This window comes from Bos indicus x Bos taurus, chromosome 16, assembly GCF_003369695.1.
Source record: "Bos indicus x Bos taurus breed Angus x Brahman F1 hybrid chromosome 16, Bos_hybrid_MaternalHap_v2.0, whole genome shotgun sequence".
Lineage (NCBI taxonomy): Eukaryota > Metazoa > Chordata > Mammalia > Artiodactyla > Bovidae > Bos > Bos indicus x Bos taurus.
In genome coordinates, this window is record NC_040091.1 from 51,888,014 (window position 1) to 51,915,958 (window position 27,945).

The window sequence follows — 27,945 nt, forward strand, 5'->3', positions numbered from 1 at the left end:
TTGATCTCTTATTGGGGGACTAAGATCCCATAAGCTGCGTGGCCAAAAAAATAAAAAAGACTTGATTTCCTTTGTCGACCAGCAACACCCTCTCGTCTTAGGAACTCAGCACCCATGTACCCGCCCTCATTCTTTTCTAACCACCTATACAAAAAGCACCCACTCCCACTGCGCTAACCCCTCACCCGGTTTTTTCTCCTGCCTAGCCTTTCCCATCCCTTGACACATCCTGTGGGTCTTTGCCTGCTGGAAATCTCCTCCCACAGAAAACAAGCTCCATGGAAACAAGGGCCGCAGTCTTCTCACTGCTACAGCCCTGGCAGCTACAACAGTGCCTGGAGGCAGGAGGTGCTCAAGAGATGTGACTGAATGGAGGGACAATCTCAAGGGAATCATTCAAGTTCTCATCTAGGAAGGCTCTGGGACCACCTGAACACTCTGTGGGAACCCTGGAAGGAGCCTCCCTCTGGTGGAGTCACTACCCCCCCACACCAAAAGGGAAACTGAGTTACAGAGTATCTCAAGGTCAGACAGATCTGGGGCTGCATCAGGTGCAGACCAAGCACCGTGTCTCATTTCTGTATCACCTGCTCTTGTCCGCAGTATGCACGCAAATGGTAACCTCTCCTGGAAGTGGACCCACCCTGGAGGCCAGGGGTCAGCAGAAGTCACCAGCACAGGGTCTGTCACCCTGACAATCCCAGGATATCACCTATGAACAATGTCAAGGTGCCAGGCCTCCATCCCACCAAGCGAGCATCCCTTCTCCCTTTCCCCTTCCCCAAACCCCTAAAAGTGCCAATTTTCAGACACTGTCACCCAGAAGGGCACTCTTGCAGTTTCTTAAACTGAGCTTTGCATTGGGCTGGGGAGTAACGTTCTAAGATCCTGAAGTGAGTCACTATTACTACTGAAATAGTAATTTTGACTTGCAGTTCTAAGCCTGAAGACTTTCCATTGGCCTCCCAGAGGAAAATCCCTCATGACAGCGAATGGTGTGAGCACCGGTGTCCATGATAGGCTGTTTGAGAACCCGTGTCCATGCCCAATTACCATGGACTTCCTTAGAAACTGCATTTGGTCTTTAAGATCCAGAGACCAGAAGAGGGTGAAGGGTGGTGGGGTACAGAGAATTCAGAACTTTCTGGTTTAGCTGCTGGCTTGATCCTGTTTCATACCAGTGATGCCATGTGTAGATTAGGAAAGGAGATGCCCACTGAGTTCTGCCCTAAAGGGACACCAAGAGGGCCACTGGAGTAACAGCCACCCCCAGACCTCAGAGACAGGCTTTTCTCAGCTACATCATGTCATTAGGATGTTGTTATCATGATACATAAGTGGAGTCTATATAGACAAAAAGTAAACAGATTTATCTCCAACCAGCCCTCTTCTACATGTGTACATAATAACAGCCTCCATTGGCCCAACAGTCAGCTTGGGATCACGGAAGTATTTTACAGACAAAACAGATGTCATTTCGACATAGTTCAGGAGCAGGGAGATGGGACAGATTAACAGTTCATCCTAAAGAAAAACTGAGTCAGTAGGGGCATCAAAAGGTGCCCCACAAGTAAAGCTGATGACTTATATTCATCAGCATCAAATATGAACTAGGCAAGGTGCTTTGCAGACATGAGCTTCTGAATGATCAAAATGTATCTGACATTATTAATATCTCCACTTTACAGATGTAAACTGAGTCTCAGAAAGATCAAACAACTTGCCCAAGCCCTCCCATTTGCTTATTCTCTGCGTCTGTATTCTGTTTCACAGCAAGCTGTCTCGGGTTCTAACTGCTCTTTGCAACAGGGGAGGAAGTGGGATTGGGTCCAGCAAGCCTAGCTCCTAAACCAAAGGCCCAGGGACTCAAGCTCCTTCCAGGCCTCAGTGTCCCGCTTCCAGACCCTTGGTGACCCAAGACACCAGCTGTTCCAGAACACCAGTGCAGCTCAGCTAATCAGAGTCAGTTGATTGGTGGTCCCAGCTCCTGTGACTAGAACTCTGACCTCTGGAATCTCATCTCCTGAGGAAACCAATATGGGCAGCCTGGAATTAGGAGGTCTTGCAGTTGGCTGTTTTTAGGAAAGAATTATTAGGTAAATAAGCCTGGTGTTTCTCAGTTGGTAAGCTTGCTGCCTGGGAGAGGCATTCTGGTGCCAAACCAGACAGAATTTGAAATTCCAGTACCAGGGCTTCAGGGCTTTGGGACTTGGGCAAGTCCCTTAAACTCCAGCCTTTTCTGATCTCATCTTCCTGGAGATAACAGCCTCACTGCCAAGGTCGTAATAAGATTTTAAGACACTGCAAGTAAATTACAGGAACACATGGGTGTTCAAGAAATAATGAATAATCATGTGGTCCACCTATTCCCCACCCCCCACCCCATTTTTCCTAGAAAAAGTATTCGAACTTCAAACTGATGATGACAGTCTTCTCGGAAGCCCTTCGTCTTCCAGCTTCCTACCCTAGAATCTGGAGAATCCAGGGGTTCCTGTGACCCACCTTCCATGACCTAACTTGAGCTGGGGAGAAACCAGCTGAGGCCGGAACAGAATGGAACCGGAGCATCCACTCGGAACCTTTAACGCTCAAACGCTGTTCTCCGCTTGGGGCGGATTAGCCAACGATACATAATTAGACCATTGCATTTGTGTCTCCTCCGCGGCAATTTCTCTTTCTGCCTTAGTCGTTCAAGTGTAGGAGAAATCTCTTCGCTCCTAGCAAAGGCGAGTCATCACTTTCGTCTGCGAAGGGCGGCGGGAAGGCAGCGCTCCCCTCGGCACTTGATGGGCTTGCCAGGTGGGTTACAGGTGCGGTCACAGGGGGCCTCCCCAACTCACCGCGAGGTTGGCCCCATTCCCACGCTTCCCAGAACAGGCACGGGATCCGACCCAGACCCGGGTCTCCCGGCGCCGCGGGATCGCATAGCTCCCGTGGCCTTGACCTCCCTCGGCAGCTCCCTACGGGGCTCTGCCGGAAAGCCGCCGAGCCCCGAAAACCCCAGGCTGAGGACTAACTCCGCGTCCCGCGCGTCTCCTCCTGCACCCCGGCCGGCGCTCGGGGCTCCGGGTGCGGCGAGAACTTTGCCACCAGCGGCTGCCGGATCCCGGTCGGGAGCGCCCCCGCGCGCCCGGCCCGGCGCTCCCGGGCCTGCGGCCGCGGCGCCCTCCCCTCTCGGCGCGCACCTACCCGGCTGGCTGTAGTCGCCATCCGCTCGAGCTGAGGGTGCCCCGGCGCGGGGCCGATCGCTCGATCCCGCCGCGTCCGCACTCGGCTCGCAGACTGCGGGCCCCGGGGGGCGCGCCGGCCCGGCCCCTGCCCCGCAGGAAGGCGCCGGCTCGCCCTGCGCCGCGAGCTGGCGGACGCGCTCCCAGGTGCCAGAGTCGGCGGCCCGCATACCGCGTGCCCGGGGGGCGCTGCCCGCGGCGGCGCGGGGGGCTCCGACAGCGGGCGCCGGGTTCACAGCCCGCGGGGTCGTCGCCGCATCGGGGCGCAGCCGAGCGCCGCCCCGGCCGCCCGCCCGGCGGCCCGCGCGAGCCGGACCAGGGCTCTCCGTCCGGCCGGACGCCCGGCTGTCCGCTGCCGCCGCACGCGAGGAATTCGGCCGCCGAGTCTCTCACGTGGGAACGACTCTCACTCCCGCGGCTCCTCCTCCCGCTCCTTCCGGGCTGGCGAGCACCGCCGCTCGCCCCGCCCCCGACCCCGCCCCCGGCCCCTCCGCGACGCCCAGACTCGCCCCAAGGCCGGGCAGAGCGCCGCGACGCCCCTTTGTGCGCCGGACCCTGGCCACTCAATACGTTCCCAGCATGGTCATTCCTAGAGAAACTCAGGGTTCGAAAGAAGGGCAGTGTCACAGCGCTTGGGAGTGACAGGCCTGAATCCAGGTAGCCCAGCCTGCATGTGTCTCTCTACTTTTCTGACACCCTTGGGACAGCCTTGCCGGAGAGCTGAAGTCCCAGCAAGTGGCCGGGAGAGGGCGGAAAAGCAGGCAGGAAAAGGGGTGGGCCCTCTGGGACACTTCCTTCACTCACCTGGACTGTGCGGCCCGTCCTGCTTTAAGTGCACGCAGTACTGAGCGCAAGGGCTTGTGCCAATGCGGAGGAAAACTGATACGGCCCATAGCCGTGAGGAAGCACTGGCGGGGGACCCTATGTCTGCACCTCAATCCTCCGTCTCAGCTTCCCCATCTATAAAATGGGACATCAGGACTTCCCACCCATCATCAGTGCTAGGTATGAACTCCCCTCTGGTGGGTGGGGAGGGGGGCATGTGGCAAGTGAAGCGGTTCCAGGGAAGACCAGGGTCTGGGTCCCTGCCCTGTGGGTTATTAGGCCAGCCAAGCTCTGTAGGAGGTGACACACTGAAGGGGCTGCAAATCCGAGCCCGCCCCCTCCAGTGGGTGCTCCCGTGGCTGGCGGAGTTCGCTGTAAAGTGAACCCAGCAGCTCTGAACCCCCTTTGATCTGGGGATTATGATACTCTTTAGAAGGACTAATTATCTCCTTACAGCCCCAGGAGGCAGGTCCCATAGACGTGGGAAGGTGAGGCTACCTGGCTAGGTGAGGAGTCACACACTTTCTCTGGTGTCCTCAGCCTCCCGCTCCAGGCAGCATGCACCCCAGTTCCTCCAGGCCTGGCTCAGTCACCTATGGATTCCACTGGCCCACACCTGAGCTCTGGGAACTTCTAGGTCCTGGCATATGGCTCTCTGACCAGTGATGGGAACCAAATTTCCGCCCCGCTCCCAACCTGGTACAAGTCTGGCTGCCTCAGATCCTCTGGCCCTGTCTAATGGAACCCCCGGCTGTTCAGTGGAGAGCAGACAGGTACATAAAATCTTAGTGATGCTCCCAACTGGGGAAGAAAACCATCCATGGGGTTAAACGCCCATACCGCTCTGGGAGAGGGAAACTGACCCCATACCAAGTGACAAGAGATGCTGGGAATCCCCCATGTCCTCTGCCTTTGCTGGGAAAAATGGCAGAACAGAACAAAAGAAAGATCACTCTGAGCCCTCATGGGAGGAGAAGCTGGGAGGGTCTTTCATTCTGGAGACATCTGGTCCTGGAGACTCTGTTTTGGACTGAGGGAGAAGGGACAACAGGGACTGCTTTGGTGTGCTTTATAAGGCATTTAGGTTGTTCTTTTTACTTAGAAAGTCTTTGCATATTAAACTCATAGGGAGGTTCTTCTCTTCTACAAAGAAACACGCTCTTTCCCATATTTCTTGAAGTACATGGAACTCTTGGTCAGTCTCCTATTTTTCCCTTTTTTCACAGAAACATTCACTTCCCTCTTCACTTTGTAAGGAGGACACAGCAGTACAAGCACGGATATGAGCACTTGCTACTTGGATTCAATGTCAGGGAGACCTTAGGGAGTGGCAGGGACTGTGGCAAACAGGAGGGTTAGGGTTAGAGTTAGAGGAGGCAGTAGATGGTTATCATACAGGAATTTGGCTCCAGCATTACCAGAGGTTCCATTTTTTGTTCGTTTTTTCTGGAGCTACTAGGAATGTGAATTTTGATGTGAAACCTAAGTTTGAAATATTGGCAACTTTTTAAAACCTAAGAAGAAAGAGGAGAAAGAACAACGAGGTCAATATGTCTAGAAGTTTCTGTTTGGCTCACTGGCCACAGGTGCTCACTGGTCTTCTAGAGTCTGCACATGTTTGCTACTGACGTTTCAATGATCCAAGCTATTTCTCAAGCTCCCAACCCTGGGGAGTTTCTGCTGCTCTCCTTTCTCAGCAAAGTTTGGCCTGGCTCATGTGTGTGTGTGTGTGTGTCCCACACACTCAGGACTAGGACTTCATATGGCATTTGGGCCTACCTGCCCTCACTTTCTGGGATTTTCTGATGACCCAGGCCTCCCCTAGTCAACTTCAGCCTCTCTGTCTCCCTGTTCACAACTCTACTAGCAGGCAAATCTGTGACAGCAGCGGCAGCCTGCAGCCTTCCAGAAAACCATCCATCTGCCTTGAGTGGGAGGTCTTTCCTCTTCGAGGTATGTTTCTGATTATGAGGATGTCCTGGGCTCAGGAGACATTTCTGCTTAACTCTGCAACAGGAAATGCGGGAGCCAGGGAATGACAGCCCGTTTTCCAGGAATGGTACCTCCAGGGTGGTTTGCATTGAAGACTCCAAGACCTGGCTGGCTTCTGAATGTGCCGCCTTGCAGAAGGGCCCTGCACTGGGGTTTTGTCATCACTTTGACATTCTTAAATTAGTTTTGAACTAGGGGCCTCACACGTTCATTTTGCATTGGGACCCACAAATTATGTAGCTGGGCCTTCTCCTAGAAGACCTGCTGGCCTGCCTGGGGGATGCTGAGAATTGATGTTGGAGACAGCTGGGCCTGAGGTTTGGCTCTCTCTGTCCCTCTGGGTACACCGTGTCCAGCCTCTGTAAGGCAGTGGGAAAGGAGGATTTTGGGTGAGGAGAAAGGCTATAGGAATTGTCCCCTCCAGTCCTCCTGACTACTCATAAGGAGCAAAGGCATAGTGAGAATTCAAAGTAGGGGGGTGGGGGTGGGGATTGGCAACCCAGCCCAAGGGTTGGGAGGCTGCTCTAGTTAAAAGCTTTGAGGCCAGACAGTGTCCCCATGACCCTGACCTCAGGCCAACAGGGCACCACCAAAGAAAACAGAGGCTGGGGATCAGGGACATCAGGGGTCAGTGCAATTCCCATTCACAGCGCCTCTTCATTCCCAAGGAAACTTCCTTTAGATCACAGGAGCAAGAGATGTGACAAGATATATTTGACTTAAGGAACAGAACCCAGAAATCTTATATTTAAAACCCCACTATATTCAATATCTGCTTGAAGTTGAATATTTGAATCCACTGGAATTTTTGAGGGTTTTTTTTTCTTGACTATGTCTTTAGTATTTGTAGAAGAGGTTTAACTGATATCTTCCAGCCAAAATTACTCTCTTCAAACACCTGGCACTAAGAGAAGGTAGCAACAGTGGATTCTCAAGACTGTACCGTTTTGTCTGTAACACCCTCGTGAATTCCTGGAGTCTGGAGACCTTGGTAGTAATCCCCTAGCTTGTGTGTACCTGTGGAAAAGGGTCCTTCTGTCTCTGCATCTAAGCGCCCTCACCGGCAAAAGCAAAACGAAGGGCTGGATTAGCAGAGGAGGGTGTTCCCAGCTCTGCCCAATATGGGTGAGTGGGTCTGTTTTAATCCTTCTCATGGTGGCTGTGGGGGTATGTGTGTTTTGTGTGTGTTGCTAGTAGTGATAGCAAGTGTATTCGTTATCTATTGCTGCGTGACAAATCACCCCAAATTGCAGAGGCTTGAGACAACAAGCATTTATTATCTGTCAGTTTCTGTGGGTCAGGAGACCAGGGTGGCCTAGCTGGGTGCCTCAGGTTTAGGGCTTCTGGGTAGACTGCCGGCAAGGTGTCAGCCAGGGCTCCATTCAACTTAGGGCTCTCCTTGGGGAGCAACTACTCCCTAGCAAGACTCAGTTTCTTGTGTTGGACTGAGACCCTCCACACCTCCTTGGCTCTGGGCCCTGAAGCCACAACATGTCACTCTGGCCTCCTCCAGCCATGTCTTCAAGCTCACTTTTTTGAAGGTTTACTTTGTATGAAGCACCGTTCAGGGCTTCCCTGGTGGCTCAGTGGTAAAGCCACCACTGAGCTCAGTGGAGCTCAGTGGCTCCATTCTTGGCCATAGAGCTGTAGATCTTCTCGAAAAATTGCAGCTTGCTTCCACCTTGGGCTCCAGGAAAGAGCAAGAGAGGGCATGCACAAGATGGAGACTGCTGTCTCTGTAACCTAATTTTTAAAACAATACTTTTTATTTTGTATTGGGGTCTAGCCAATTAACAATGTTGTGATAGTTTGAGATGGACAGCAAAGGGACTCAGCCATATATATCCACGTGTCCATCCTCACCCAAACTCCCCTCCCATCCAGGTGCCACTTGGCACTGAGCAGAGTTCTCCCTATGCGATACAGCAGGTCCTTGTTGGTTACCCATTTTAAATATAGCAGTGTGTACATGCTGATCACAAACTTCCTAATTGTCTCTTCCTCCGTCCTTCCTCCCTGGCAACCATAAGTTCATTCTCTAAGCTTGTGAGTCAGTTTCTGTTTTGTAGATAAGTTCATTTGTCTCATGGTTTTAGATTCTGCATATAAGGGATGTCATAAGGTATTTCTCCTTTTTTGTCTGACGCTGTAACTTAATCTTGAACATGGCATCCATCACCTTTCCCCTGTTCTGTTCATTAGAAGGGAATCACTAGGTGGATGGGAGGGGTGACAAGACAGTGTGACCACCAGGAGGCAAGGATCCGTGAAGGCCATCCGGGATGCTGCACACCCCCAGAGGCTGGGGACACATTCTCTGGAGGCAGAGAGACCAGGACTCAAATCCCAGCTCTGACACACACGAGTGTACAATCTAGAACACACGATTTTAGCCCAGAAGCCTTGGGCTCCTCATCTGTCAGATGGAGGTGATTGTGGTCATTACTTTGCAGGGTTGTGGTAGGAGGTTTTTGGACATGCAGAGCTCTGAATGGTGCTTGTTGTTGTCATCGCTAAGTTGCATCCAACTCTTTTGTGACCCCATGAACTGTAGCCCGCCAGGCTTCTCTGTCCATGGGATTCTCCAGGCAAGAATACTGGAGCAGGTTGTCATTTCCTTCTCCAGGGGATCTTTCTGACTCGGGGATCGAACCCACATCTCCTGCATTGGCAGGTAGATTCTTTACCACTGAGCCACCGGGGAAGCCCTGAATGGTGCTTTGTACAAAATAAACCCTCAAAAAAGTGAGCTTGAAGACATGGCTGGAGGAGGCCAGAGCGACGTGTCTTTTGCTTTTGAGCCAGATAAGCACTCTGCTATCTCCATGGAGATCTGCAGCTTGTGATCTATTTCACAGAAGTCCTTCCAGCAGGCCCCAGGATGCCTCTGTGGCCAAGGCCACCGTGGGGATGGTACCAATATCTTCTTCACTTGGCCATCCCCGTAGGACCCTGGGGCACAGGTGCAGTGGGAAGGATTAGACTGGTATTTTCCCCTCAAACCTTCTTAGACCTCAGCCCTTGGAGGCTGGAGGATTTTACCCCCTGTCCATCCTGCCATCTGTCCTGGGGAGGCCTTCTTGGCTGGAGACTTTTGTGTGCCTGTCATGGGATCACCGATACCTTTGCTGATCTTTCCTGGGCCCCAAACGACCTGTCGAGGATCTTGATCCTCTCTGGAGGTTTCCAAAGGACCTGCCCTGGAGGCAGATGCTTATCCCAGATCCAGACATTGAAGTGTTTTCACCAAGTACAGCTGGCCTCCGTGCCCTGCCTGTCAGACCATCGTGTATCCCAAATTAGATTCTGAATTGCACCAAAAGGAAAAATTCCTTCCTCATCCAGAAGCCACATCTCTCCCATTTTCTCTAAGGCTCTTTTGAGCAAGTTCTTATCAAACAGAGAGGTTTCTACAGAAAGTTGAAATGTTGCAGCTTATTCAGGATCATTGGGCTTCCCGGGTGGCTCAAGTGGTAAAGAATCTGCCTGCCAATTCAGAAGACGCAAGAGACATGGGTTTGATCCCTGAGTCTGGAAGATTCCCTGGAGAAGGAAATGGCAACCCACTCCAGTATTCTTGCCTGGAAAATCCCACGGAGAGAGGAGCCTGGTGGGCTACAGTCTATGGGGTCCCAAAGAGTTGGACATGACTTAGCAACTGAACACACACAGCATTCAGAATAAATAACAATAACATCAAAATACTATGACTTCTAATAATAATATTGGCAAACATTTACATAGTGCTTACTATATAACCTTCCCAACAATTCTGAGAATTATATGTACTATTATTATCATCCTCATTTTACAAATTTTACGAACAGACACAGAAGTTGAGTCATTTACCCAAAGGCACACAGCCATTAAGTGATGTAGGCAGGACTCAAGCTTAATGTAGTCTGGCTGCAGAGTCTGGGCTAATAACCATCAAGCTACCTTGGTAACAATGTCATTGACTGAGCCCTTACTTCATCCCAGGGACTGTCCTTTCTAGCTCATTCAACCCTGCACCCTATCCCCATGTCCCAGATGAGAAAACTGAAGTTTAGGGAAGACAAAGGGACTTATCCCAGGTGATGTGGCTGGTAAACGCGGGGTTGGGATTCTAACCCTCAGAAATGAGGGGTGTTCTCTGGTAGAATACCTTGCACCACAGGGTTATGGAGAATTGTGGGCATAGTGGAATGATCAACCCTTCCATGATTAACTCCTGAAGTCAGGAAAACTTCAGGGAACCCTCAGCAGGCATCTGGGGATGGGGCCTCTGCTGCCCCCAGTGACCACTGGCAGTACTTCCCCTTCCTCAACTGGGGTCCTCAACTGGGGCTGTTGGTTCCTGGGAACAGGACCACTAGGTTCACCACCACAATTTTCAGGCCCCATGTCTCCGTGTCCTATGTGTGAGTCAAGAGACACAGAGGCTGTGGGCCAGTGAGTGCCCAAGATAAGAATAATGTTTACTGGGACTTCCCCAGTAGTCCAGTGGTTAAGAATCTGCCTTGCAACGCAGGGGGCTGCATGATTGATCCCTGGTCAAGGAACTAAGATCCCACATGCACCAGAGCAACGAGTCCACGTGCCACAATCAGGGAGTCCCTGTGCTGCAGCAAAAATCCCACAGGATGCAACCAAGATACCTCAAGTGCTGCCTCTAAGACGTGATGCAACCAAATTAATTAATTAATTAATTTTAAAATAAAGAATAATGTTTACTGAGCCCTTCCACCTCTGTACCAGGCACTCTGCTATGTACTCATTATTGTTCAGTTGCTAAGTCATGTCTGACTCTGTGACCCCATGGACTGCAGCATACCAGGCTTCCCTGTCCTTTACTATCTCCCTGAGTTTGTTCAAACTCATGTCCAGTGAGTCATTCTCATTACTTCAATGTTACAATTTAATTTATTGGCACACAGATAGAATCATCATTGTTAAGGGTTATTTATAGTATTTGGTTGGGCTTCTCAGGTGGCTCAGTGGGTAAAGTATCCATCTGCAATGCAGGAGAAGTGTTCAATCCCTGGGTTGGGAAGATCCTCTGAAGAAGGAAATAGCAACCCATTTCAATATGGAGAATTCCATGGACAGAGGAGCCTTGTGGGCTACAGTTCACAGGGTTGCAAAGAGTTGGACATGACTGAAGTGACTGAGCACCCAGGCACGCATAATATTAGATGGAGCACTTTATACATATTAGTTCATTTTAATTCTCACAACACTGTGTAAGTACTCTCACAATCCTCATTTTATCAGTGAGGAAGCCAAGGAACAGAGAGTTTCTGTAGCTTGCCTGAAGTCACACAGTACAATAGGATGAAGCCAGGAGTTACAAGCAGGCAATTCTGCCTCCAGAGCCAGTTTTCTTAATTATTATGCCACTATTTTGTATTATTATAAAAATTATCATTTTTCTGATCTTACGGTTGAAGAAACCGAGGCTTAGATAGGTGGAAGGCTTTGTCTAAGATCACACAGCTGGTAAGTTTAGACTCAGTATTTCAACCATGTCTGTCTTCGTTTATTCAATCATTGACTCAACAAACACTGACTGTGTACCAACCATGTGCTAGGCACCGTCCTGAGCTCCGGCTGTAAAGCACCATGCAGGTTAGCGTGCCACGGGCACCCGGGGTGTACCAGCATGTGACACCACATGGTGGGCGGCCATTTCCTTCTCCAGGGGATCTTCCTGACCCAGGGATCGAGTCCTTGTCTCCTCCATCTCCTGAACTGGCAGGCAGGTTCTTTACCACTAGTGCCACCTGGGAAGCCAAGAAGAAAGTGTTCTCCCTTCCTGGAAACAGGAAGGACCTGGATTCCTAGATCACCCCTCTCCCAGCTTCATCTCCACAGCAATTATCTGCAGAATGGCTCTTAGAACATGGAAAAGAACACCAATTAGACTTGGGAGAGCTTGCAAGGGTCTGCGGCATGGAGTTCTACACTGCTCTTTCAGAGTTGGGCAAGTCAGACCACCTTCCTGGGGCCTCAGTTTCCCCACCAGTGAAATGGGGATAAGAACACTTGCCTGTCTCTCCACAACTGTCCTGTGAAGAACAAAAGAGACCAGGGGTAGGAAAGCCCACGTAACTGCAGAAGGCCAAACAGATAGCCGGGCTGCAGGGCCGGTTCAGTTAGGGAACCATTTGCTTATTTCCTTGTTTATTTCACTGGGTCCACCCACATGTGCCATGAGTCCACTCCTGTCTTAGATACTATGGGGAAGGTCCCTGAGTGTAGTCAACCTGGATATTCAGATGAGACAGGAGAATTGCTGGCTTTGATTTATCTGTTTATCTGTTGATTTATCTGTTTATCTGTTCAAAGAAAAAGCTGGCTTTGATTATGACTTTGATTATGACTGTCTGTGCTGCAGAGGCCTTATCTCTGGGGCAGTGATGAGTCCTTCCCCAGGGAAACAAAATTGTCCCAAAGCCCAGGCTAGCAAACAGCTTCAAGATTTGTGCATGCAGGAGAACTGAGGGCGAGAGATCCTGGCATGGCCTGTCTCTTTAAGGTTTAAGGTGCCAATCTCTCCTAAAGCAACTGCTGTCACAGTGGCCACAAGCAAGTTGGAACCATGGAGAAAGACCCTTGTGCAAAGGCCTGGATCTTTCCCGTGAAGGTCTCTGTTGTTCAGTCACTCAGTCATGTCTAACTCTTTGCAACCCTATGGACTACAGCACACCAGGCTTCCCTGTCCTTCACCATCTCCCCGAGCTTGCTCAAATTCATGTCCATTGAGTCGGTGATGCCATCCAACCATCTCTGAGCTACCTGCAAACAGTAATTAGGCATCTCAACATCGAGGTGGGGTTTATCTGTTCAAAGAAAAAGCTGGCTTCTCCCTCTGAGGGGGAAAAAAAAAAGTCCAGAGAGGCTCAGATATTTGCCTAGAGACACACAGCAAATCAGGGGCCCAAGTAGACTGACCTCAGAAAGCCCTACAGCAGTGGTTCTCAAAGTGGCGTCCCTGAACCAGCTGTATCAGCACCCTTCCTGTGCATTTTTGAGAAATGTAAATCCTTTTCCCCACCCCCACCTCCTGAGTCAGAAATTCCTGGGGTGAGGCCTGACAAGTCTTTCAACAGCCCTCTCCAGGTAACCCTGACGCTGATAAAGGTGAGGGCCACCGCCGTTGCCTGGAGCAAGGAGTGCTAGTTCTTCATGTCCTTCTGAGTGGGTGGGGAGGAATGAGGCTGTGGAGTGTAGCGCCAGTTTTTCAGTGGCTGTATGACCCACTTGGGTGATCTTGCCTGGAGAATTCCATGGACAGAGAAGGGAATCATACACGGCTGAGCGACTAACACAGACACACACACAGACACAGACACAGACACAGACACACACACACACACACACTGCGGTTACATAACTACCCCTCCCCCACCCCGATGGCTTTTTGCACGCAGAGTGTGAACCCTGGGGCCCTCCCTAGTTGGGAGGCCACCTGCCTGGGCTCCAGGAGGCCTGTCCACACATGCCCCAGGCTGCTTTCCTGTAATTATGGGCTTTACCTGCCTGCTCAGCCAGAGCCGACTCCAGGCTTCTCCCACCCTGTAGGCAGAGCTTGCACAGCCTAAGTCAGCACCGCACAGCAGATAAAGGGTTCTGTGGCTGCAAGGCCTCCAGCAAAGCCAGGAATGGGCCTGACGCTGCCCCCAGCGGCCCCTGTGTGGGCCAAGCCAAGGAGGAAGAACGTTTTGCACCCTGGACATCAGGATGTAACCTTAGGCCCTGGTCTCTAGGTTCTCAGGGTAGAAATTGTCCATGGCCCCTAATCCCACAGGGACTAATTAGAACTTATTCTAAATTCTTCTTTTCCCAGAATTGTCCTTTTAATATCTTTGGCACTTGTTTTTGGGAGGCAGATTTGTTGAACAGATATGTAGGAAGGACAGTCATTTTCCCCGTGAAGTTTCTCATTGAAATAAACAAGCAGAAATATGTTTCTAATGTAAAAAGAGCTGCATTCTTTTTGTTTTTAAAGACCCGACCTTTGAAAGTAGGATGTTTCTCTTGGATGAGAGGCCCACTGGAGGGATGTTCTGAGGTTCCTGGGATGAAGATCAACCCTGCCTCCCCTGTAAATTCAGGGCGGGGACAGGTTTTTTTTTTTTTAATATAAATTTATTTATTTTAATTGGAGGCTAATTACTTTACAATACTGTATTGGTTTTGCCATACATCAGCATGAATCCGCCACGGGTGAACACGTGTTCCCCATCCTGAACCCCCTCCTCTCACCTCTCTCCCCATAGGGTTTTAAATTGACACATGCCCGTGGCACGAGGCATGCAACAAGCGCTCAAGTTTGCAGATTGATGGAAAGATCCCAAGTTCTGGCTCAGGACCTCCCAGTTGCCTTGTGCTGAACTTAACAAGCCCCTTCCCATTTCTCCTGTGAAAAGTGTCTTAACAAATACTAGCTGCCTTTCACTGTGGGCCCAGGGGTAAGATGGGCCCTCTAGTGGTTTCATTTCATTTAATCCCTCAACTGCCCTCTTAAGAGAGGGATCCTGTTATGATACCCATTTTAAAGTAGGGTAAACTGAGGGTAAGAGAAGCGAGCAGAGGTTGCAAACTGGTAGCCCTGGAGCCAGCTATGGCCTATAAATGTGTTTTCTTTTCCTAGCACTCCAATAGAAGGCATTTAAAACACCAGTGGCCAACATTTAAAACTGAGGAAAATTTATAACAAAAAAATCAGCTATTTAGCTTTATTTTGGAAAAATCAGGAGGCCAGGTGATAGAACCCCCATTCCAGCCTACATGGTAACAGTGTGTCCGCTGCCTAGGTGTCCTAAGCATGGAGTCCACAACCACTGGTCTTAAACCACAGTTGGTGACAGGCAAAGCCAGTGCTTGTCTGAGTGTCTGTCTATCTGCCACTCTGTGCTTCTCACCAGCGCCCACTTCCGGAATAGCCCGATGCTAGATCAGAAGGAGCACTGGTCAGGGAGTCAGGAGATGTCGGTGTTCGTTCTGTTGTCTAGGTGACCTTGGGCCTCAGTTCCCCCGTCTATACAATTAGGAGGTTGGATAAAAAGATCTCCCAGAACCCCTCCACTCCTATCAGCTTAAGGGAGGCTCCTCTCAGTTGCAGAGCCCCCTGGGAAACTGCCCGAGGGTTGCAGATGGGCCACGTGCAGGCTTGCCCACCTGAGCCATCTTATGGCCATGAACCTGTGGGCAGGATTGAATTTTTTTCTTTTTTAAAAATTCTTTTTTTTTTTTTTAACAGTAGGCTCTTGTTAGTTATCTATTTTATTTATTTTAAAATTTATTACCTTATTTATTAATTTATGGCTCTGCTGGGTCTCACTAACCCAGAACTTTGCCACAGGCACTAGCAGAGCCAACAGTCTGACTCTTCCTAGTGATAGAATGGTGGATTCCACTCTTGGAACAACCTCCAGCATCCATAACCCAATTGCACAGAGAAAAGAGTCCATCAGGGTGACCCAGACTCCCCGCTCTGACATGCAGGATTCCTGAGCTGGGAGGTGGAACCAGCTTGTCCCTGCCTAGGTCAGTCTGAGGACAAGAATGCCCGTTGGGCACTGGGGGCCAGCTGGGACTCTGTGCTGCCAAGATGAAATACTCATTTAAGTCCCAGGAACAGAGAGCATTCATCCTGCCTTCTCTTTCTTCATCCTATAAACATGTGACAGAGGAGGAAACTGAAGCTCAGAGAGGGCGAATGATTGCTCAAGGTCACGCAGCAAATCAATGCCAGGGTTGGATGAGAGCTCAGGCTTCTTGATCCCCTTCCAGGGGTACTTGCCATATTCTCTGTCACTTGGGAATTTAGAACCTTCCACTTCTTTGGAATTGGGCTGGAGGAGCCCGTGTGGGCACAGAGACTATCTGTGTGGTCCAGAGTCCTAGTGTGGGGTTTGTGCATAGTGCCTGAGACATAAACCACTGCAGAGAGAATGGGGACCCTCTGGCCTCAGAGGTATGAGCTGCCTGAAGCTTCTAGGATGGAAGTTCAGTCCATAGGAAAGGTTGCAAAACTCACAGACATATTCTGGTTTTCCCACATGTTTTAAAAAGAATTCATATTAGTTGCCAACATTCAAGAAACAGGGAATTTTTTTTTTTAATTCTTTTTTTTTTTCCCCTTACAGTAGGCTCTTGCTGCTGCTGCTGCTGCTGCTGCTAAGTTGCTTCAGTCGAGTCCGACTCTGTGTGACCCCATAGATGGCAGCCCACCAGGCCCCGCCGTCCCTGGGATTCTCCAGGCAAGAACACTGGAGTGGGTTGCCATTTCCTCCTCCAATGCATGAAAGTCAAAAGTGAAAGTGAAGTCGATCAGTCGTGTCTGACTCTTAGCTCTTATTAGTTATTTATTTTTGGCTGTGCTGGGTCTTCGTTGGTGTGCAGGTTTCAGTTGCAGTGAATGGGGGCTACTCCAGTTGCAGTGTGGGGGCTTCTCCTTCAGTGGCTTCTCTTGTTGCAGAGCGTGGGCTCTCCAGAGCGCTGGTTTCAGTAGTTGCCGGACATGGGCTTTAAAGTGCAGGCTCAGTAGTTGTGGTGCATGAGCTTAGCTGCTCCTTGGCATGTGGGATCTTCCCGGATCAGGGATAGAACTCATGTCTCCTGTATTGGCAGGGGGATTCTTTACCACTGCGCCACCAGGGAAGCCTTGGTTACCTATTTTAAATATAGTAATGTGTACATGTCAGTCCCAAACTCCCAGTCTATTCCTCCCCTTCAACTCTTCCCCACTGGTAACCAACCGTACATTCATTCTCTAAGTCTGTGAGTCTGTTTCTGTTTTGTAAATAAGAATCAGGGAATTTCATGTAAAAGATAGGACTTCTGGCTTCTTTTGAAGAGTTTCAAGATATGGCAAAAGCTGGACCACATTTCCACCTGGCTGTGATGGGCAGGAGGTGGGTACGCTCCTGCTCATTCACCATCTCAACCACTCTTCCTGGTCTCTGTGACCTCCCTGCATGTAGGTTTGGGGGATTCAGGCTCCCCCTCTGCACCCTCCCATGCTAAAGTCGCCCCTTGCTCATCTTGGCCACCCCTGGGGAAATTCTGGTTATCATTGGTTCTCAATGTGGGGCAGCTTTGCCCCATAGGGGACATTGGGCCATGCCTGGAGACATTTCTGTTTGTCACAATGAGAGAGGGGAGTTACTACCAGCATCTAATGGGTAGAGGCTGGGGATGCTGCAAAACATCCTATGATGCACAGGACAGTCCCCACAACAAAGAATTATTGGGCCCCAAACATCAGTAGTGCTGAGGTTGAGAAACTGAGCTGAATCCAAATAGCCCTGGGCTAGGAACCGGATCCTAAGAGGGAGGGTCACCCATGCTGGAAATGACAGCACTCTGAGCATCGTGTTAGGCAGGGCGGGAGAAAGCTGGGATGTGTAAAATGTGGCCTTGGCTCTCTGAGGGCATGGGGGTGGGAGGTGGCCAGCTGAAGAGGAGGCACCCAGAAGTGCAGAGGAGGGGCTCCCCCCACCAGATATATCCACAGGGTCTTGAGGGCAGAGATCAGGCTGGGCAGAGATGCGGAGGGGAGCATTTTGGGCAGAGGAAACAGCCTAAACAAAGGTATGGCGGCAGTAACAGACACAGGGGCACACATCCGAGACGAGGTGGCTTCTGTTAGGTGGGAAGGGTACTGGGTGGGAAGCAAGGGCTTGATGTTGGAGGAGGAGACTGTGGGCCGGGTGTAAAGGCTCTCTAAGTCCAGCTTGTAAGGTTTCTAAGTCAAGCCTGGGAGAGAGAGGGCAACCCTTGGGGAATCCTTGCAAACCTAGAGGAAACTTTGTGACCTTGGAGGAATCACTTAAATTCGCAGAGCCTCAGTTTCTTTACCTGTTCAATGGAATAATAAGAGTACTAACAGTTATCTCACATAGAACTTACCATGCAGAACTTCAGTACCAGGTACTGAATTATATGTGATGAATTTAATCCTCATAGAAGTCCTATAAAGTATATACTACGATTATTCCCAATTCTATAGTGAGGAAACTTTGAGATATGAGTGGTAAATTAACTTTAACTTTCCCAAGGATACTACTAATAAGGAAAGAATGTGAGATTTGAACTCAGGCAGTCTGGTTCCAGCACATGGTCTTCTTTTTTTAAATTAAACTTTGCATTTTATATTGGGGTATTGGTGATTAGAGCTTCCCTAGTGACTCAGAAGGTAAAGAATTTGTCTGCAATGTGGGAGACCTGGGTTCGATCCCTGGGTCAGGAAAATCTCCTGGAAAAAGGAATGGCTACCCACTACAGTATTCTTGCCTGGAGAATCCCACGGACAGAGGAGCCTGGCAGGCTGTAGTCCATGGGGTTGCAAAGAGTCAGACACGACTGAGTGACTAAGCACTCACTTAGAGCTGATTAACAGACAATGTTATGATAGCTTCAGGTGAATAGCAAGGGGACTCAGCCATATATACACATGTATCCATTCTCCCCCAAACTCGCCTCCCATCCAGGATGCCACATAACATTGAACAGAGTTTCCTGTGCTATAGAGTAGGTCCTTCTTGGGTATCCATGTTAAATATATACATGTTAATATACACATCCATGTTAAATATACACACATAAACAGCGTGTATGTGTCTATCTCAAACTTCCTAACTCTTGCTTCTCTGAATCCTTCCCCCTAGCATAGCACATACTCTTAACTGTTGTGCTGTTGTGTCTCTAGAACATTCTAGGTGAGTTGTCCTCAAGAGTAAATGAAATAAAGCAGGCAGATCCTGGCACAGAGTTAGTGCAGAAGCTGTGACACATCAAATAGAGTCCTAGCCCAGGCTGAGAGAACAAAGCCCAGTTCACAGCATCCATGAAAACAGGCACCGGGGACGTTCAGGAGGGGGCATACCCGCTCCAGGGGAAGATGGGGGTGGAGGCAGGGTGCCTCTCCACTCAGGTGGATACTCAGCTAGCCAGATTTCTGGAAATGCAGCTCCATTTGCAGCGCCCCTGCTTCCCCGCCCCCACCCCAGCTTTAACATCACCAGGACTTTGCTCGCTCCATGTCCCCTGCCTGCTATGTTCTCTCTTCCATTAAACCCCTTTTGTCTGTCCCTCCAACCGAGCTCAGAGGACACTTCTTTCCGGAAGCAGTTTAGGACATGCCTGGGCATGCCTTGTCTTTGTACCCAGAGCATTTTTTCAAACTCAATTGGCCTCCTGGGGCAGCATCTCAGAGCTGTCTCAGCCTTTACCAAGCATGTGCATCCTATTTCTTTCTTTCTTTCTATTTATTTTTGGCTGTTCTGGGTCTTCCTTACTGTGCTCAGGCTTTCTCTAGTTGCAGCAAGCGGGGGGCTAGTCTCTAGTTGCAGGGTGCACAGGCTTCTCATCGCGATGGCTTCTCTTGTTGCAGAGCACGGGCTCTAGAGTGTGGGCTCAGCAGTTGCAGCATGTGGGTTTAGTGGCCCCATGGCATGTGGAACCTTCCTGGTCCAGGGATTGAACTGATGTCCCCTGCGTTGGCAGGTGGATTCTTAACCACTGGACCACCAGCAAAGTCCGGGGCTTCGTTTTTAATGCCAGCACAGGAGTGGGAGGGTAGGGAAGGGAGAGGGTGGAGGGAGGACCAGATTGAATACTTCAATTTGACCCACATATTCTCTGTTTCAGAGACACCTCCCCTTCCAGGTCTTCAAAAGAAGGAGGCATATCGAGTGGTTCCATGATGAGGGCAGCCTGGGATTATTTCACTGTCGCCTCCCCTCAGGGATGAGCACCGAGGGTCACCAGCTTGTCCTCGAGAAAGTGATGGGATCACTAGGGGAGGGAGACAGTCGGTGAGCACCATGATTTTTAAAGATTTCTTTCGTGTTTCAACTAATCACCTGTGCTTTCACTTTTTACATTTTGTGATGCTGAAAAAATATTAACATGCCCCTGTTAACATTTTCATTTTATGGGGCAGAAAGCAAAATGTCTGGATTATTCAATAAACTCTGGACTCCTGTTCAGCATTGGGCTACTTCTCCCAGGTCACCAGCCATGCAGTGGCTTGCTTCTTTCTTTCTTATTTGCCCACCACCCTCTGTTTTATTAAGATATAATTGACATGCAACATTGTGTAAGTTTAAGGTGTATAATGTGATCATTTGATACATGTATATATTGCAAAATATTTACCATGACAAGGTTAGTTAACACATCCTTCACCTCACACAATTATCACTGTGTTGTTGTTATGGTGACGATGCTGAAGTTCTATTTTCCTAGCAACTTTCAAGTATATAATAGAATAGTGCTAGCTATAGTCACCATGCTGTGCATTAGATCCCCAGAGCTTCCTCCTTTTATAACTGGAAGTTTGTCTCCTGTGTTAAACATCTCCTCGTTCCCTCCACCCTCCCGACCCCACTGCCCACTAACCCCTGGTAACCACCATTCTCTTTGTTATTATAAATTTGACTTTTGTTTCAAGATTCCATGTATAAGTGAGACCATATGGTATTTAGGCATTTGTCTTTCTCTGTCTGGCTTATTTCACTTAGCAGAATGTCCTCCAGGTTCATCTGTGTTGTTGGAAATGGTAAGATTTCCTTCTGTTTTTAATGGCTGAATAATACTCATATATATACGTATATATGTATACACACACACACACACACATATATATACATATGTATATATACACATATTTACATATATATCTCACAGCTTTATTTTTAGCCATACTGTGTGGCTTGTGGGATCTTAGTTCCCTGACCAGGGACTGAACTTGCTCCCTCAGCAGTGAAAGCATGGAGTCCTAACCACAGGTGCATGCTAAGTCGCTTCAGTCATGTCCTCTGACCCCGTGCAACCCTGTGGACTGTAGCCCGCCAGGCTCCTCTGTCCATGGGATTCTCCAGGCAAGAATACTGGAGCGAGTTGCCATTTCCTTCTCTAGGGGATCTTCCCGACCCAGGGATAAAACCTACGTCTCTTCCATCTCCTGCACTGGTACGTCTCTTTACCACTGGCACCACCTGGGAAGAAAGCATGGAGTCCTAACCATTTGACTGCCAGGGAATTTGCCATGACTTCTTTATGCATCTGTTGATGGACATTTAGGTTGGCTCCATGTCTTGGTTATTGTAAATATTGCTGCAACAAACATGAGGGTGCATCTGTATTTTCGAGTTAGTATTATTATTTCTTTTGGATAAATACCCAGAAGTGGAATTGCTGTATCATATGGTAGCTCTATTTTTAATGTTTTGAGGAACCTCCGTACTGTTTCCCATAGTCGCTGTACCTATTCACATTCCTTCCACAGCATGAGAGTTCCCTTTTCTCCACATCCTTGCTGACATTTGTTATTTCTTGTATTTTTAAAAATAGCAGAATATAATGACAGGTGTGCGGCGATACCCCACTGTGATTTTGACTTGCACTTCCCAGATGACTAGTGATGTTGAGCACATTTTCATGTATCTATTGTATGTATGTCTTCTTTGGAAAAATGTCTGCTTAGGGATTTGGCGCATTTTAAAATTGGATATTTGTCTTTTTGCTATTGAGTGGTATGAGTTCCTTTTATATTTTGGATAATTAACCCCTTGTCAGGTATGTGGTTCAGAAATATTTAATCCCATTCTAGAGGCTGCCTTTTCCTTTTGTCGTTTCCTTTGTTGCACAGAAGATTTTTAGTTTGATTTAGTCTCACCTGTTGACGTCTGCTTTTGTTGCTTGTGCTTTCAGTGTCATACCTCCAAAAAACATTGCTAAGATCAACGTCAAGGAGCTTTATCCCTATGTTTTCTTCTAGGAGTTTTATAGTTCTGTGTTTACATCTTATTTAATCCATTTTGAGTTAATTTCTGTGGAGTCCACTCGCATTCCTTTGCATGTGAACATCCAATTTTCCCAACACTATTTATTATTTTCCCTACTGAGTATTCCTGGCTCCCCTGTCAAATGCTAGCTCACTGGAGAGCGCATGGATTTATTTCTGAGCTCTCATTTCCGTTCTATTGGTCTGTGTCACTGTGTTTCCTGCAGGGCTCACTTCTGAGCCTTACTACCAGGAATGCTGGTGGCCTGCTCCAGTCCCAGCTCTGCCAAGCAAGTCAAGGAGTAAAAACGCATTTCAACATCCGCTTAAGACAATTAGGAAGGCCACCCAGCTTCAGGGAAGAGAGTGTGAGAAAGTGAAAAAAAACCCAGTATACTCTGAATGCAATCACATTGACTGTCAAACTGTCCACCATTCACAGAGAAGTTCCACTGGGCAGTTAACAGTAAGCAGAATTCACATATGTTATTTTCCTTTTTTTTCTTTTGGAAGCATTTTTTCTTTTTGACCACACTGCACATGGCATGTGAACTTCCCTAACCAAGGATTGAACCTGTGCCCCGTAGTGGAAGCTCAGAGTCGTAACCCCAGGACCACCAGGGGAGTCCACATATGTTATTTTCTTATGAAATATTCGCATGAACTATTTGGTTCACCCTTATTAATGTTCGGTTAGCAGACCCTCGGAGGATGTTCTGGATGCGGGCCTGGGGCCCTTTCTTTCTCCAGTGCAGGCCCATGGGACCAGGTCCTGTTTTGCAGGTGGCAGCAAGGCCAAGCAGTAGAGTTTTCCTACTCAAAGTGCATTTTCTGCCCCATGGGGAACAGCTAGCTTTGGGGCCAGCAGCACCTGCAGGAAGGTGCACTTATGAGGGATGGATGGAAAACAACTTCGTTTGTGCCTGGAAAGACTCAAGCAGTGGCTTCTCCAGCAGGGAATGGACCTGTTTGTGCTGTGACCAGCTGGGGCCAGCACAGCTGGCTTGAATCCTGCAAGCTGATGTGCAGGTGTCACTTTCTTGGTACCGGGATGCAAAGCTGCACTGACAGCTGGGGCACAGCCTGGCAGTCAGGGGTCCCCAACTCTGGGCCAAGGACTGGTACCGGTCTGTGGCCTGTTAGGAACTGGACCACACAGCAGGAGGCGAGTGGTGGGCAACTAAGCAAAGCTTCATCTGTATTTATAGCTGCTCCACGTTGCTCACATTACTGCCTGAGCTCTGCCTCCTATCAGATCAGTGCAAGCACTGGATTTTCATAGGAGCACAAACCCGACTGAACTGCGCATGTGAGGGATCTAGGCTGTGCACTCCTGATGAGAACCAGCCCAAACTGCACCCCCCACCCCCAATCCGTGGGAAAAAACTGTCTTCCATGACACGGGTCCCTGGTGCCAGAAAGATTGGAGACTGCTCTCAGTGACCATTATTGAGCAGCTGCCATGCACCAGGCTTTTATATGCAGTTATCTCCTCTAATCCACAGCCCAAACCCTACAGGGTAGGGCGACTCCTCTGCCCATTTTATGAATGAGGAAAACTGGAGCCCATGGGGGGAATGATTCCCACAAGGCCACACAGCTAGGCAGTGGCTGCACTAAGATTGGAACCTGGGTCTGTGGACTCAAAACTGGGCCCCTAACAATTCTTCAGCCTAATCAGGCCAAGTAACTCATCACCCTGCTAACCAACCAATCAGCTAGCCAACTTCCCACTGGCGATAACAGTTTCCGGGTGCTTACAGGGTGTCAGGCACTGGAGATGGGGAGATTAAGAATCCTGGCTTCTCTGGTGGCTCAGTGGTAAAGAATTGGCCTGCCGGTGTAGGAGATGTGGGTTCGATCCCTGATCTGAAGGAAGATCACACATGCCATGGAGCAGCTAAGCCCATGCCCCACAACTACTGAGTCTGTGCTCTAAAGCCTGGGAGCCACAAATGTTGAGCTCATGTGCCACAACTATTGAAGCCCATACGCTCTAGAGCCATGCTCTGTAACAAGAGAAGCCACTGCAATGAGAAGCCAGTGCCCCACAACTATAGAGTAGCCCCCGCCCTCCACTAGAGAAAAGCCTGCACAGCAACAAAGACCCAGCACAGCCAAAAAAGTGGATGGAATCCTGCCCCAGCTATATGACATTAAGCAGATTGCTTAAGCTCTGAGGGCTTTAGTTGCCTCATCTGTAAAATGGAGCAATAATGTTGCCTCCCCCATTGGGTTATGTGCGTAAATACATGTAAAGAAAGCACTTGGAACAGCGTCTGCCGCAGAGTAAGAGTTCAATAAATGCTACCTATTCATGTGAGATTAATAGGGTTGTGATTTTGTAAATTACATTTTGTTTCTGGTGCAATGTTTTAAAATTGATTTTCAAATAAAGCAACTTTTTACAAAGCCTATACCCAGGGGTGGGCTTCCCAGGTAGCGCAGTGGTAAAGGATCTGCCTGCCATTGTAGGAGATGCAGTAAATGTGGGTTTGATCTCTGGGTCAGGAAGATCCCCTGGAGGAGAAAATGGCAACCCACTCCAGTAATCTTTGCCTTTGGGGTCCCAAAGAGTGGGACACAACTGAGAACACACGCACGCACGCATGTGCGCACCCAGGGGTGGTGGGGGGCACGGTGCACCCGTCTTTCAGGCCAGCAGGTAGATTCACACTTCACTCTCCAGCACCCCCATCTTTAGTCACCAAGAGACAGACAAGCAGGTCTCGGTCTGTTTTCATCCTCTGGCTGCCCATCTGGCAAATGCACTGGGGAAGAGGAATCCTGACCTCTGGTCCCCTAAGTGCCCGCAGCAAAGCCTGCCCCTCGAAGCCAAAGCAGGAGCACCACAGGCAGGGAGAAGGGGTGCCCCACCTAACTGCCACGACCCGAGGGTGCCCACCTGCAGGGTTGAGGCAAAAGGGGACTCTACACTGGAAGCTGGTGCTCAATGGTCCTTGGGGCCACTGGACAAAACCTGCCACTTCACAGCCTCCTTCCTCAAAAAGTACAGTTTGGATCCTGTGTTTGAGTTAACAAGCGTGAACGTGTTGTCAGCAGTTTTTTTTTTTCCTTGCATTTTCTGAGCCTGGCATCCTAAGGGTTATTTATAATTTAGTTGTCTCCCAGGACGACTGCCTCAATTTCCTAAACCCAAAGTGACAACAGCAATAACAAAGCCAGGCCATGTTCTGCTCCAGGGGGCCCACCTGTCTGCGCCCTTCATTCCCTGTGGGTGGGGATTTCAAACAAGGACTTTCGCTGCCTTCACCTGGGCTCCATGATGCCATTTTGCAGGATGGCCGTAAAGCTGGTACAAGGTCCTGTGTTTTTCTAATTCCAGCTGCATATTAGGCTTCCTTTGGAAATAATGTGGAAGATAAAAAAATTGCAGTTCTCGGCACTTTGGATTTTCTGGCCTATAAAGACTGTGTCCATCAAAGCATGCCCCGGTCCCTGTCTGCCCCCAGCAACCTCAGACAGGCACACACCTGACTGTTAGCACAGGCTTTCCAGGTGCTGCGCCCTTGGCTGGCCCCTGTGTCCCTATGGGGCCCTGAGGATCGGGCTTCTGCATGTGCATATTATATACACCTGCATAAATTGCCTTTATCAGTTTTATTAGCAGAAAGCGCCTGCCACCGCTGGAGATCCTCGCTGCACTCTGAAGAGAGGGGACCCGTGGGTTTCCATCCCCGTAACTCCGTGTGTTACTCTGCTTTCCTTAAGTATGTGCGCCCTGTCTGTTGGGAGACAGAAGGGTGAACCTTTGCCACGCCAAAGAGAGGCAGCTATGGGAACACAGATTTAACAGTCCTTTGAAACCTGACCTTGGCCCCTGGGCTGTGGGGGAGCTTCTCCCACTGTGACTGTTCTTGGGTGTGACCTGGACGGACCCACCCGCTAGCGGGTCCTGTCGGCTCCCCCTCCAAACGTATCTTGAATCCATAGCTTCTCACCACACCACTCCAACCGCTGCCGCCCTGGGCTAAGCCGCTGTCATCTCTCTTCAGGGACATCGCAATAGCTTCCGGGTGGCCTCCCTGCCTCCATCTTATTCCCACTCTATCCACTCTCCACCCAAAAGCCAGACATAAAGCGAGTCAGACCATGGGACTCTCTGCCTAGACCCCTTCACCATCTTCTCCTGGCTGTTTGGGTAAACTCTGAACCCTGACAATGGCGTGAGGGACATGCTATATCCCTGCCCCCCACCCCCAGCCTCAGCTCCAGCCTTTCCCACTCTGGACTCCAGTCACTAATCTCCACTGGCCTTCCTGTTGTCTCGTGACTAAGCCAAGCTGCTTCCTACCTCAGGGCCTGCGCCTTCTGACTGCTCTGTCCCTGTCACGGCTGTGTCCAGGTCCCTCTCCCTATCCAAGTCTCAGTCAGATGCCAGCTCTCCAGAGGGGCCCTGCTCCCACCACCTTCCTGGAGCAGCCTCTCCCCCCAGGCATCACCAAGTGATGACCGTGCTCCCCAGGCATCACCAAGTGATGACCGTGTGTTCTATTTGTCACGGCACTTTTGCATCTCTGAGATCATTTGTTAGTGCTCATGGGGTGTCTTTCTCCACCAGACAGTGAGCAACCTGAGGACAGGGGCCATCCCTATCTTGTGTCACCACTGTGTCCTGGCCCTTGAGACAGTGTCTCCTACAGAGTAGACGCTCAATTATTTGTTGAATAAACATATTCATGGACAGTTAGTGCAACATACCCAAATGGGCACTGTATCCAACCTTGGAATCATGGCGGTCTGGGTAAGAAGACTTTCTTCTCTGAATTAACCATGCTTGCATCCTTCTCCTTTTAGGATCTTCCCGTTTTCAGACAACAGAAGACACCAGATAGACCTCATCATGGTAGCAGCTGAACCCACTTGCTAGGCTCTTCCTGTGAGTCAGAGCTCACGCCTAAGCTCTTTACAGACGTGCAGTCCTCCTGATGATCCTCTTGGGTAGTTACTACCCTTGTGCCCATTTTGCAGATGGTCAAATGGAATCACTGTTTGGTCTCAATTCATGCAAAGTGGCAGAACTGACTACAGAGCCAGAGCTGTTAGCCTCTCCCTAAATGCATATGAAAAGTACAAGATGTCTCCCAGGGGGCTGAAAACCAGGCTTGGGGCAGGGGTGACAATGGCTCCCTAAGAAGCTGTTCTGATTTGGAGGCAGAACGCTGGCTCTGGTGGTGGCTCTGAGGTGGCCCCCTCCTCTTGGCACCGTCCCTACCTGCAACGTGCCGCAAAACTGAAATGTGCAGCCAGCAGGGAGAGCAAACAAGAGTGAGCCCCAGGGGCACGCGGGTCACCAGCCTCTGCCTCCCTGGCCATACCGGGCCTTTCTGGTGAACTTGGCCTAAGCCCCAGGGGCCTTCTTTGAAAGCTCCACAGGGCTGGAGCAGGGGAGGAAGAATGTGGGAAGAAAGACACTACTTTGGAGGATGGAGGGGGCGGGCAGGAAAGTAGGATTACAGGCAGGCTGGCTTTTGTTGGCAGAAAGGAGAGGGCGGTGGGAACCTGCCACTCTGAATGCCCAGGGCGGAAATACAGGGTCACAGAGGGAGAGTGAAATGAGGACAGCGCTTCTTAAGGGGCAGCTCCCACCTCCCGAGGGAGGGAGCAGCGGGGGCTGAGGTGTCTTGGGGACATTACAGGGGCCTGGAGGGAGAGGAGGAGGCGGGAGGGAGGAGAGTAGGGAGGAGAATGAGGCGAGGAGATGGAGGAGGGCAGAGGCGAGGGGAAAGTGGGTAACGCATAGGAGAGTGGAGGGCCACATCCTGGTTCCATGATCTTGGCTAAAATACTGCACTTCTCTTTCAGTTTCCTTGAGACCATGATACCTACCCTGTGGACAGGAAGTCACGTATGTAGTTAAAACATCTGACTGTGGCTTGATGTATCACACAGGAATCATTCACTTTTTTCCTATTTGACTCTCCAATCCCACATTTGGATGAAAGAGATTAAGCCTGCGACCAAAATTGGCTTCTTTCCCTTCAGATCATTCTTCACGGTCCAGATCCAAGTTCACAGGCCTTGGGACTTCCCTGGAGGTCCAATGGTTGAGAATCCACCTTCCAGTGCGGGGGACACAGGTTTGATATCTGGTTGGGG

The 27,945-nt window shown here is 49.8% G+C and overlaps 1 protein-coding gene and 1 long non-coding RNA gene across 5 annotated transcripts in view; one reads left to right on the plus strand and one right to left on the minus strand.

Annotated features, from left to right (window-relative positions):
• KAZN (kazrin, periplakin interacting protein) overlaps positions 1 to 27,945 on the minus strand; it is a 1,334,539-nt gene that overhangs the window by 169,696 nt on the left and 1,136,898 nt on the right. Inside the window, exon 1 of one of the 4 annotated variants that reach the window (XM_027565344.1) lies at positions 3,190 to 3,613. The exons of the other annotated variants lie outside the window; for them this stretch is intronic. Within the exon in view, the coding sequence (XP_027421145.1) occupies positions 3,190 to 3,397 (208 nt within the window). The 5' untranslated portion in view covers positions 3,398 to 3,613. Of the gene's footprint in view, positions 1 to 3,189; positions 3,614 to 27,945 lie in introns of those variants that run through there. 4 annotated transcript variants of the gene reach the window in all.
• On the plus strand, positions 763 to 27,939 carry LOC113906752. The gene is made up of 4 exons (XR_003514968.1): positions 763 to 2,799; positions 19,686 to 19,852; positions 26,644 to 26,725; positions 27,652 to 27,939. It is a non-coding gene; the product is annotated as an uncharacterized LOC113906752 (long non-coding RNA).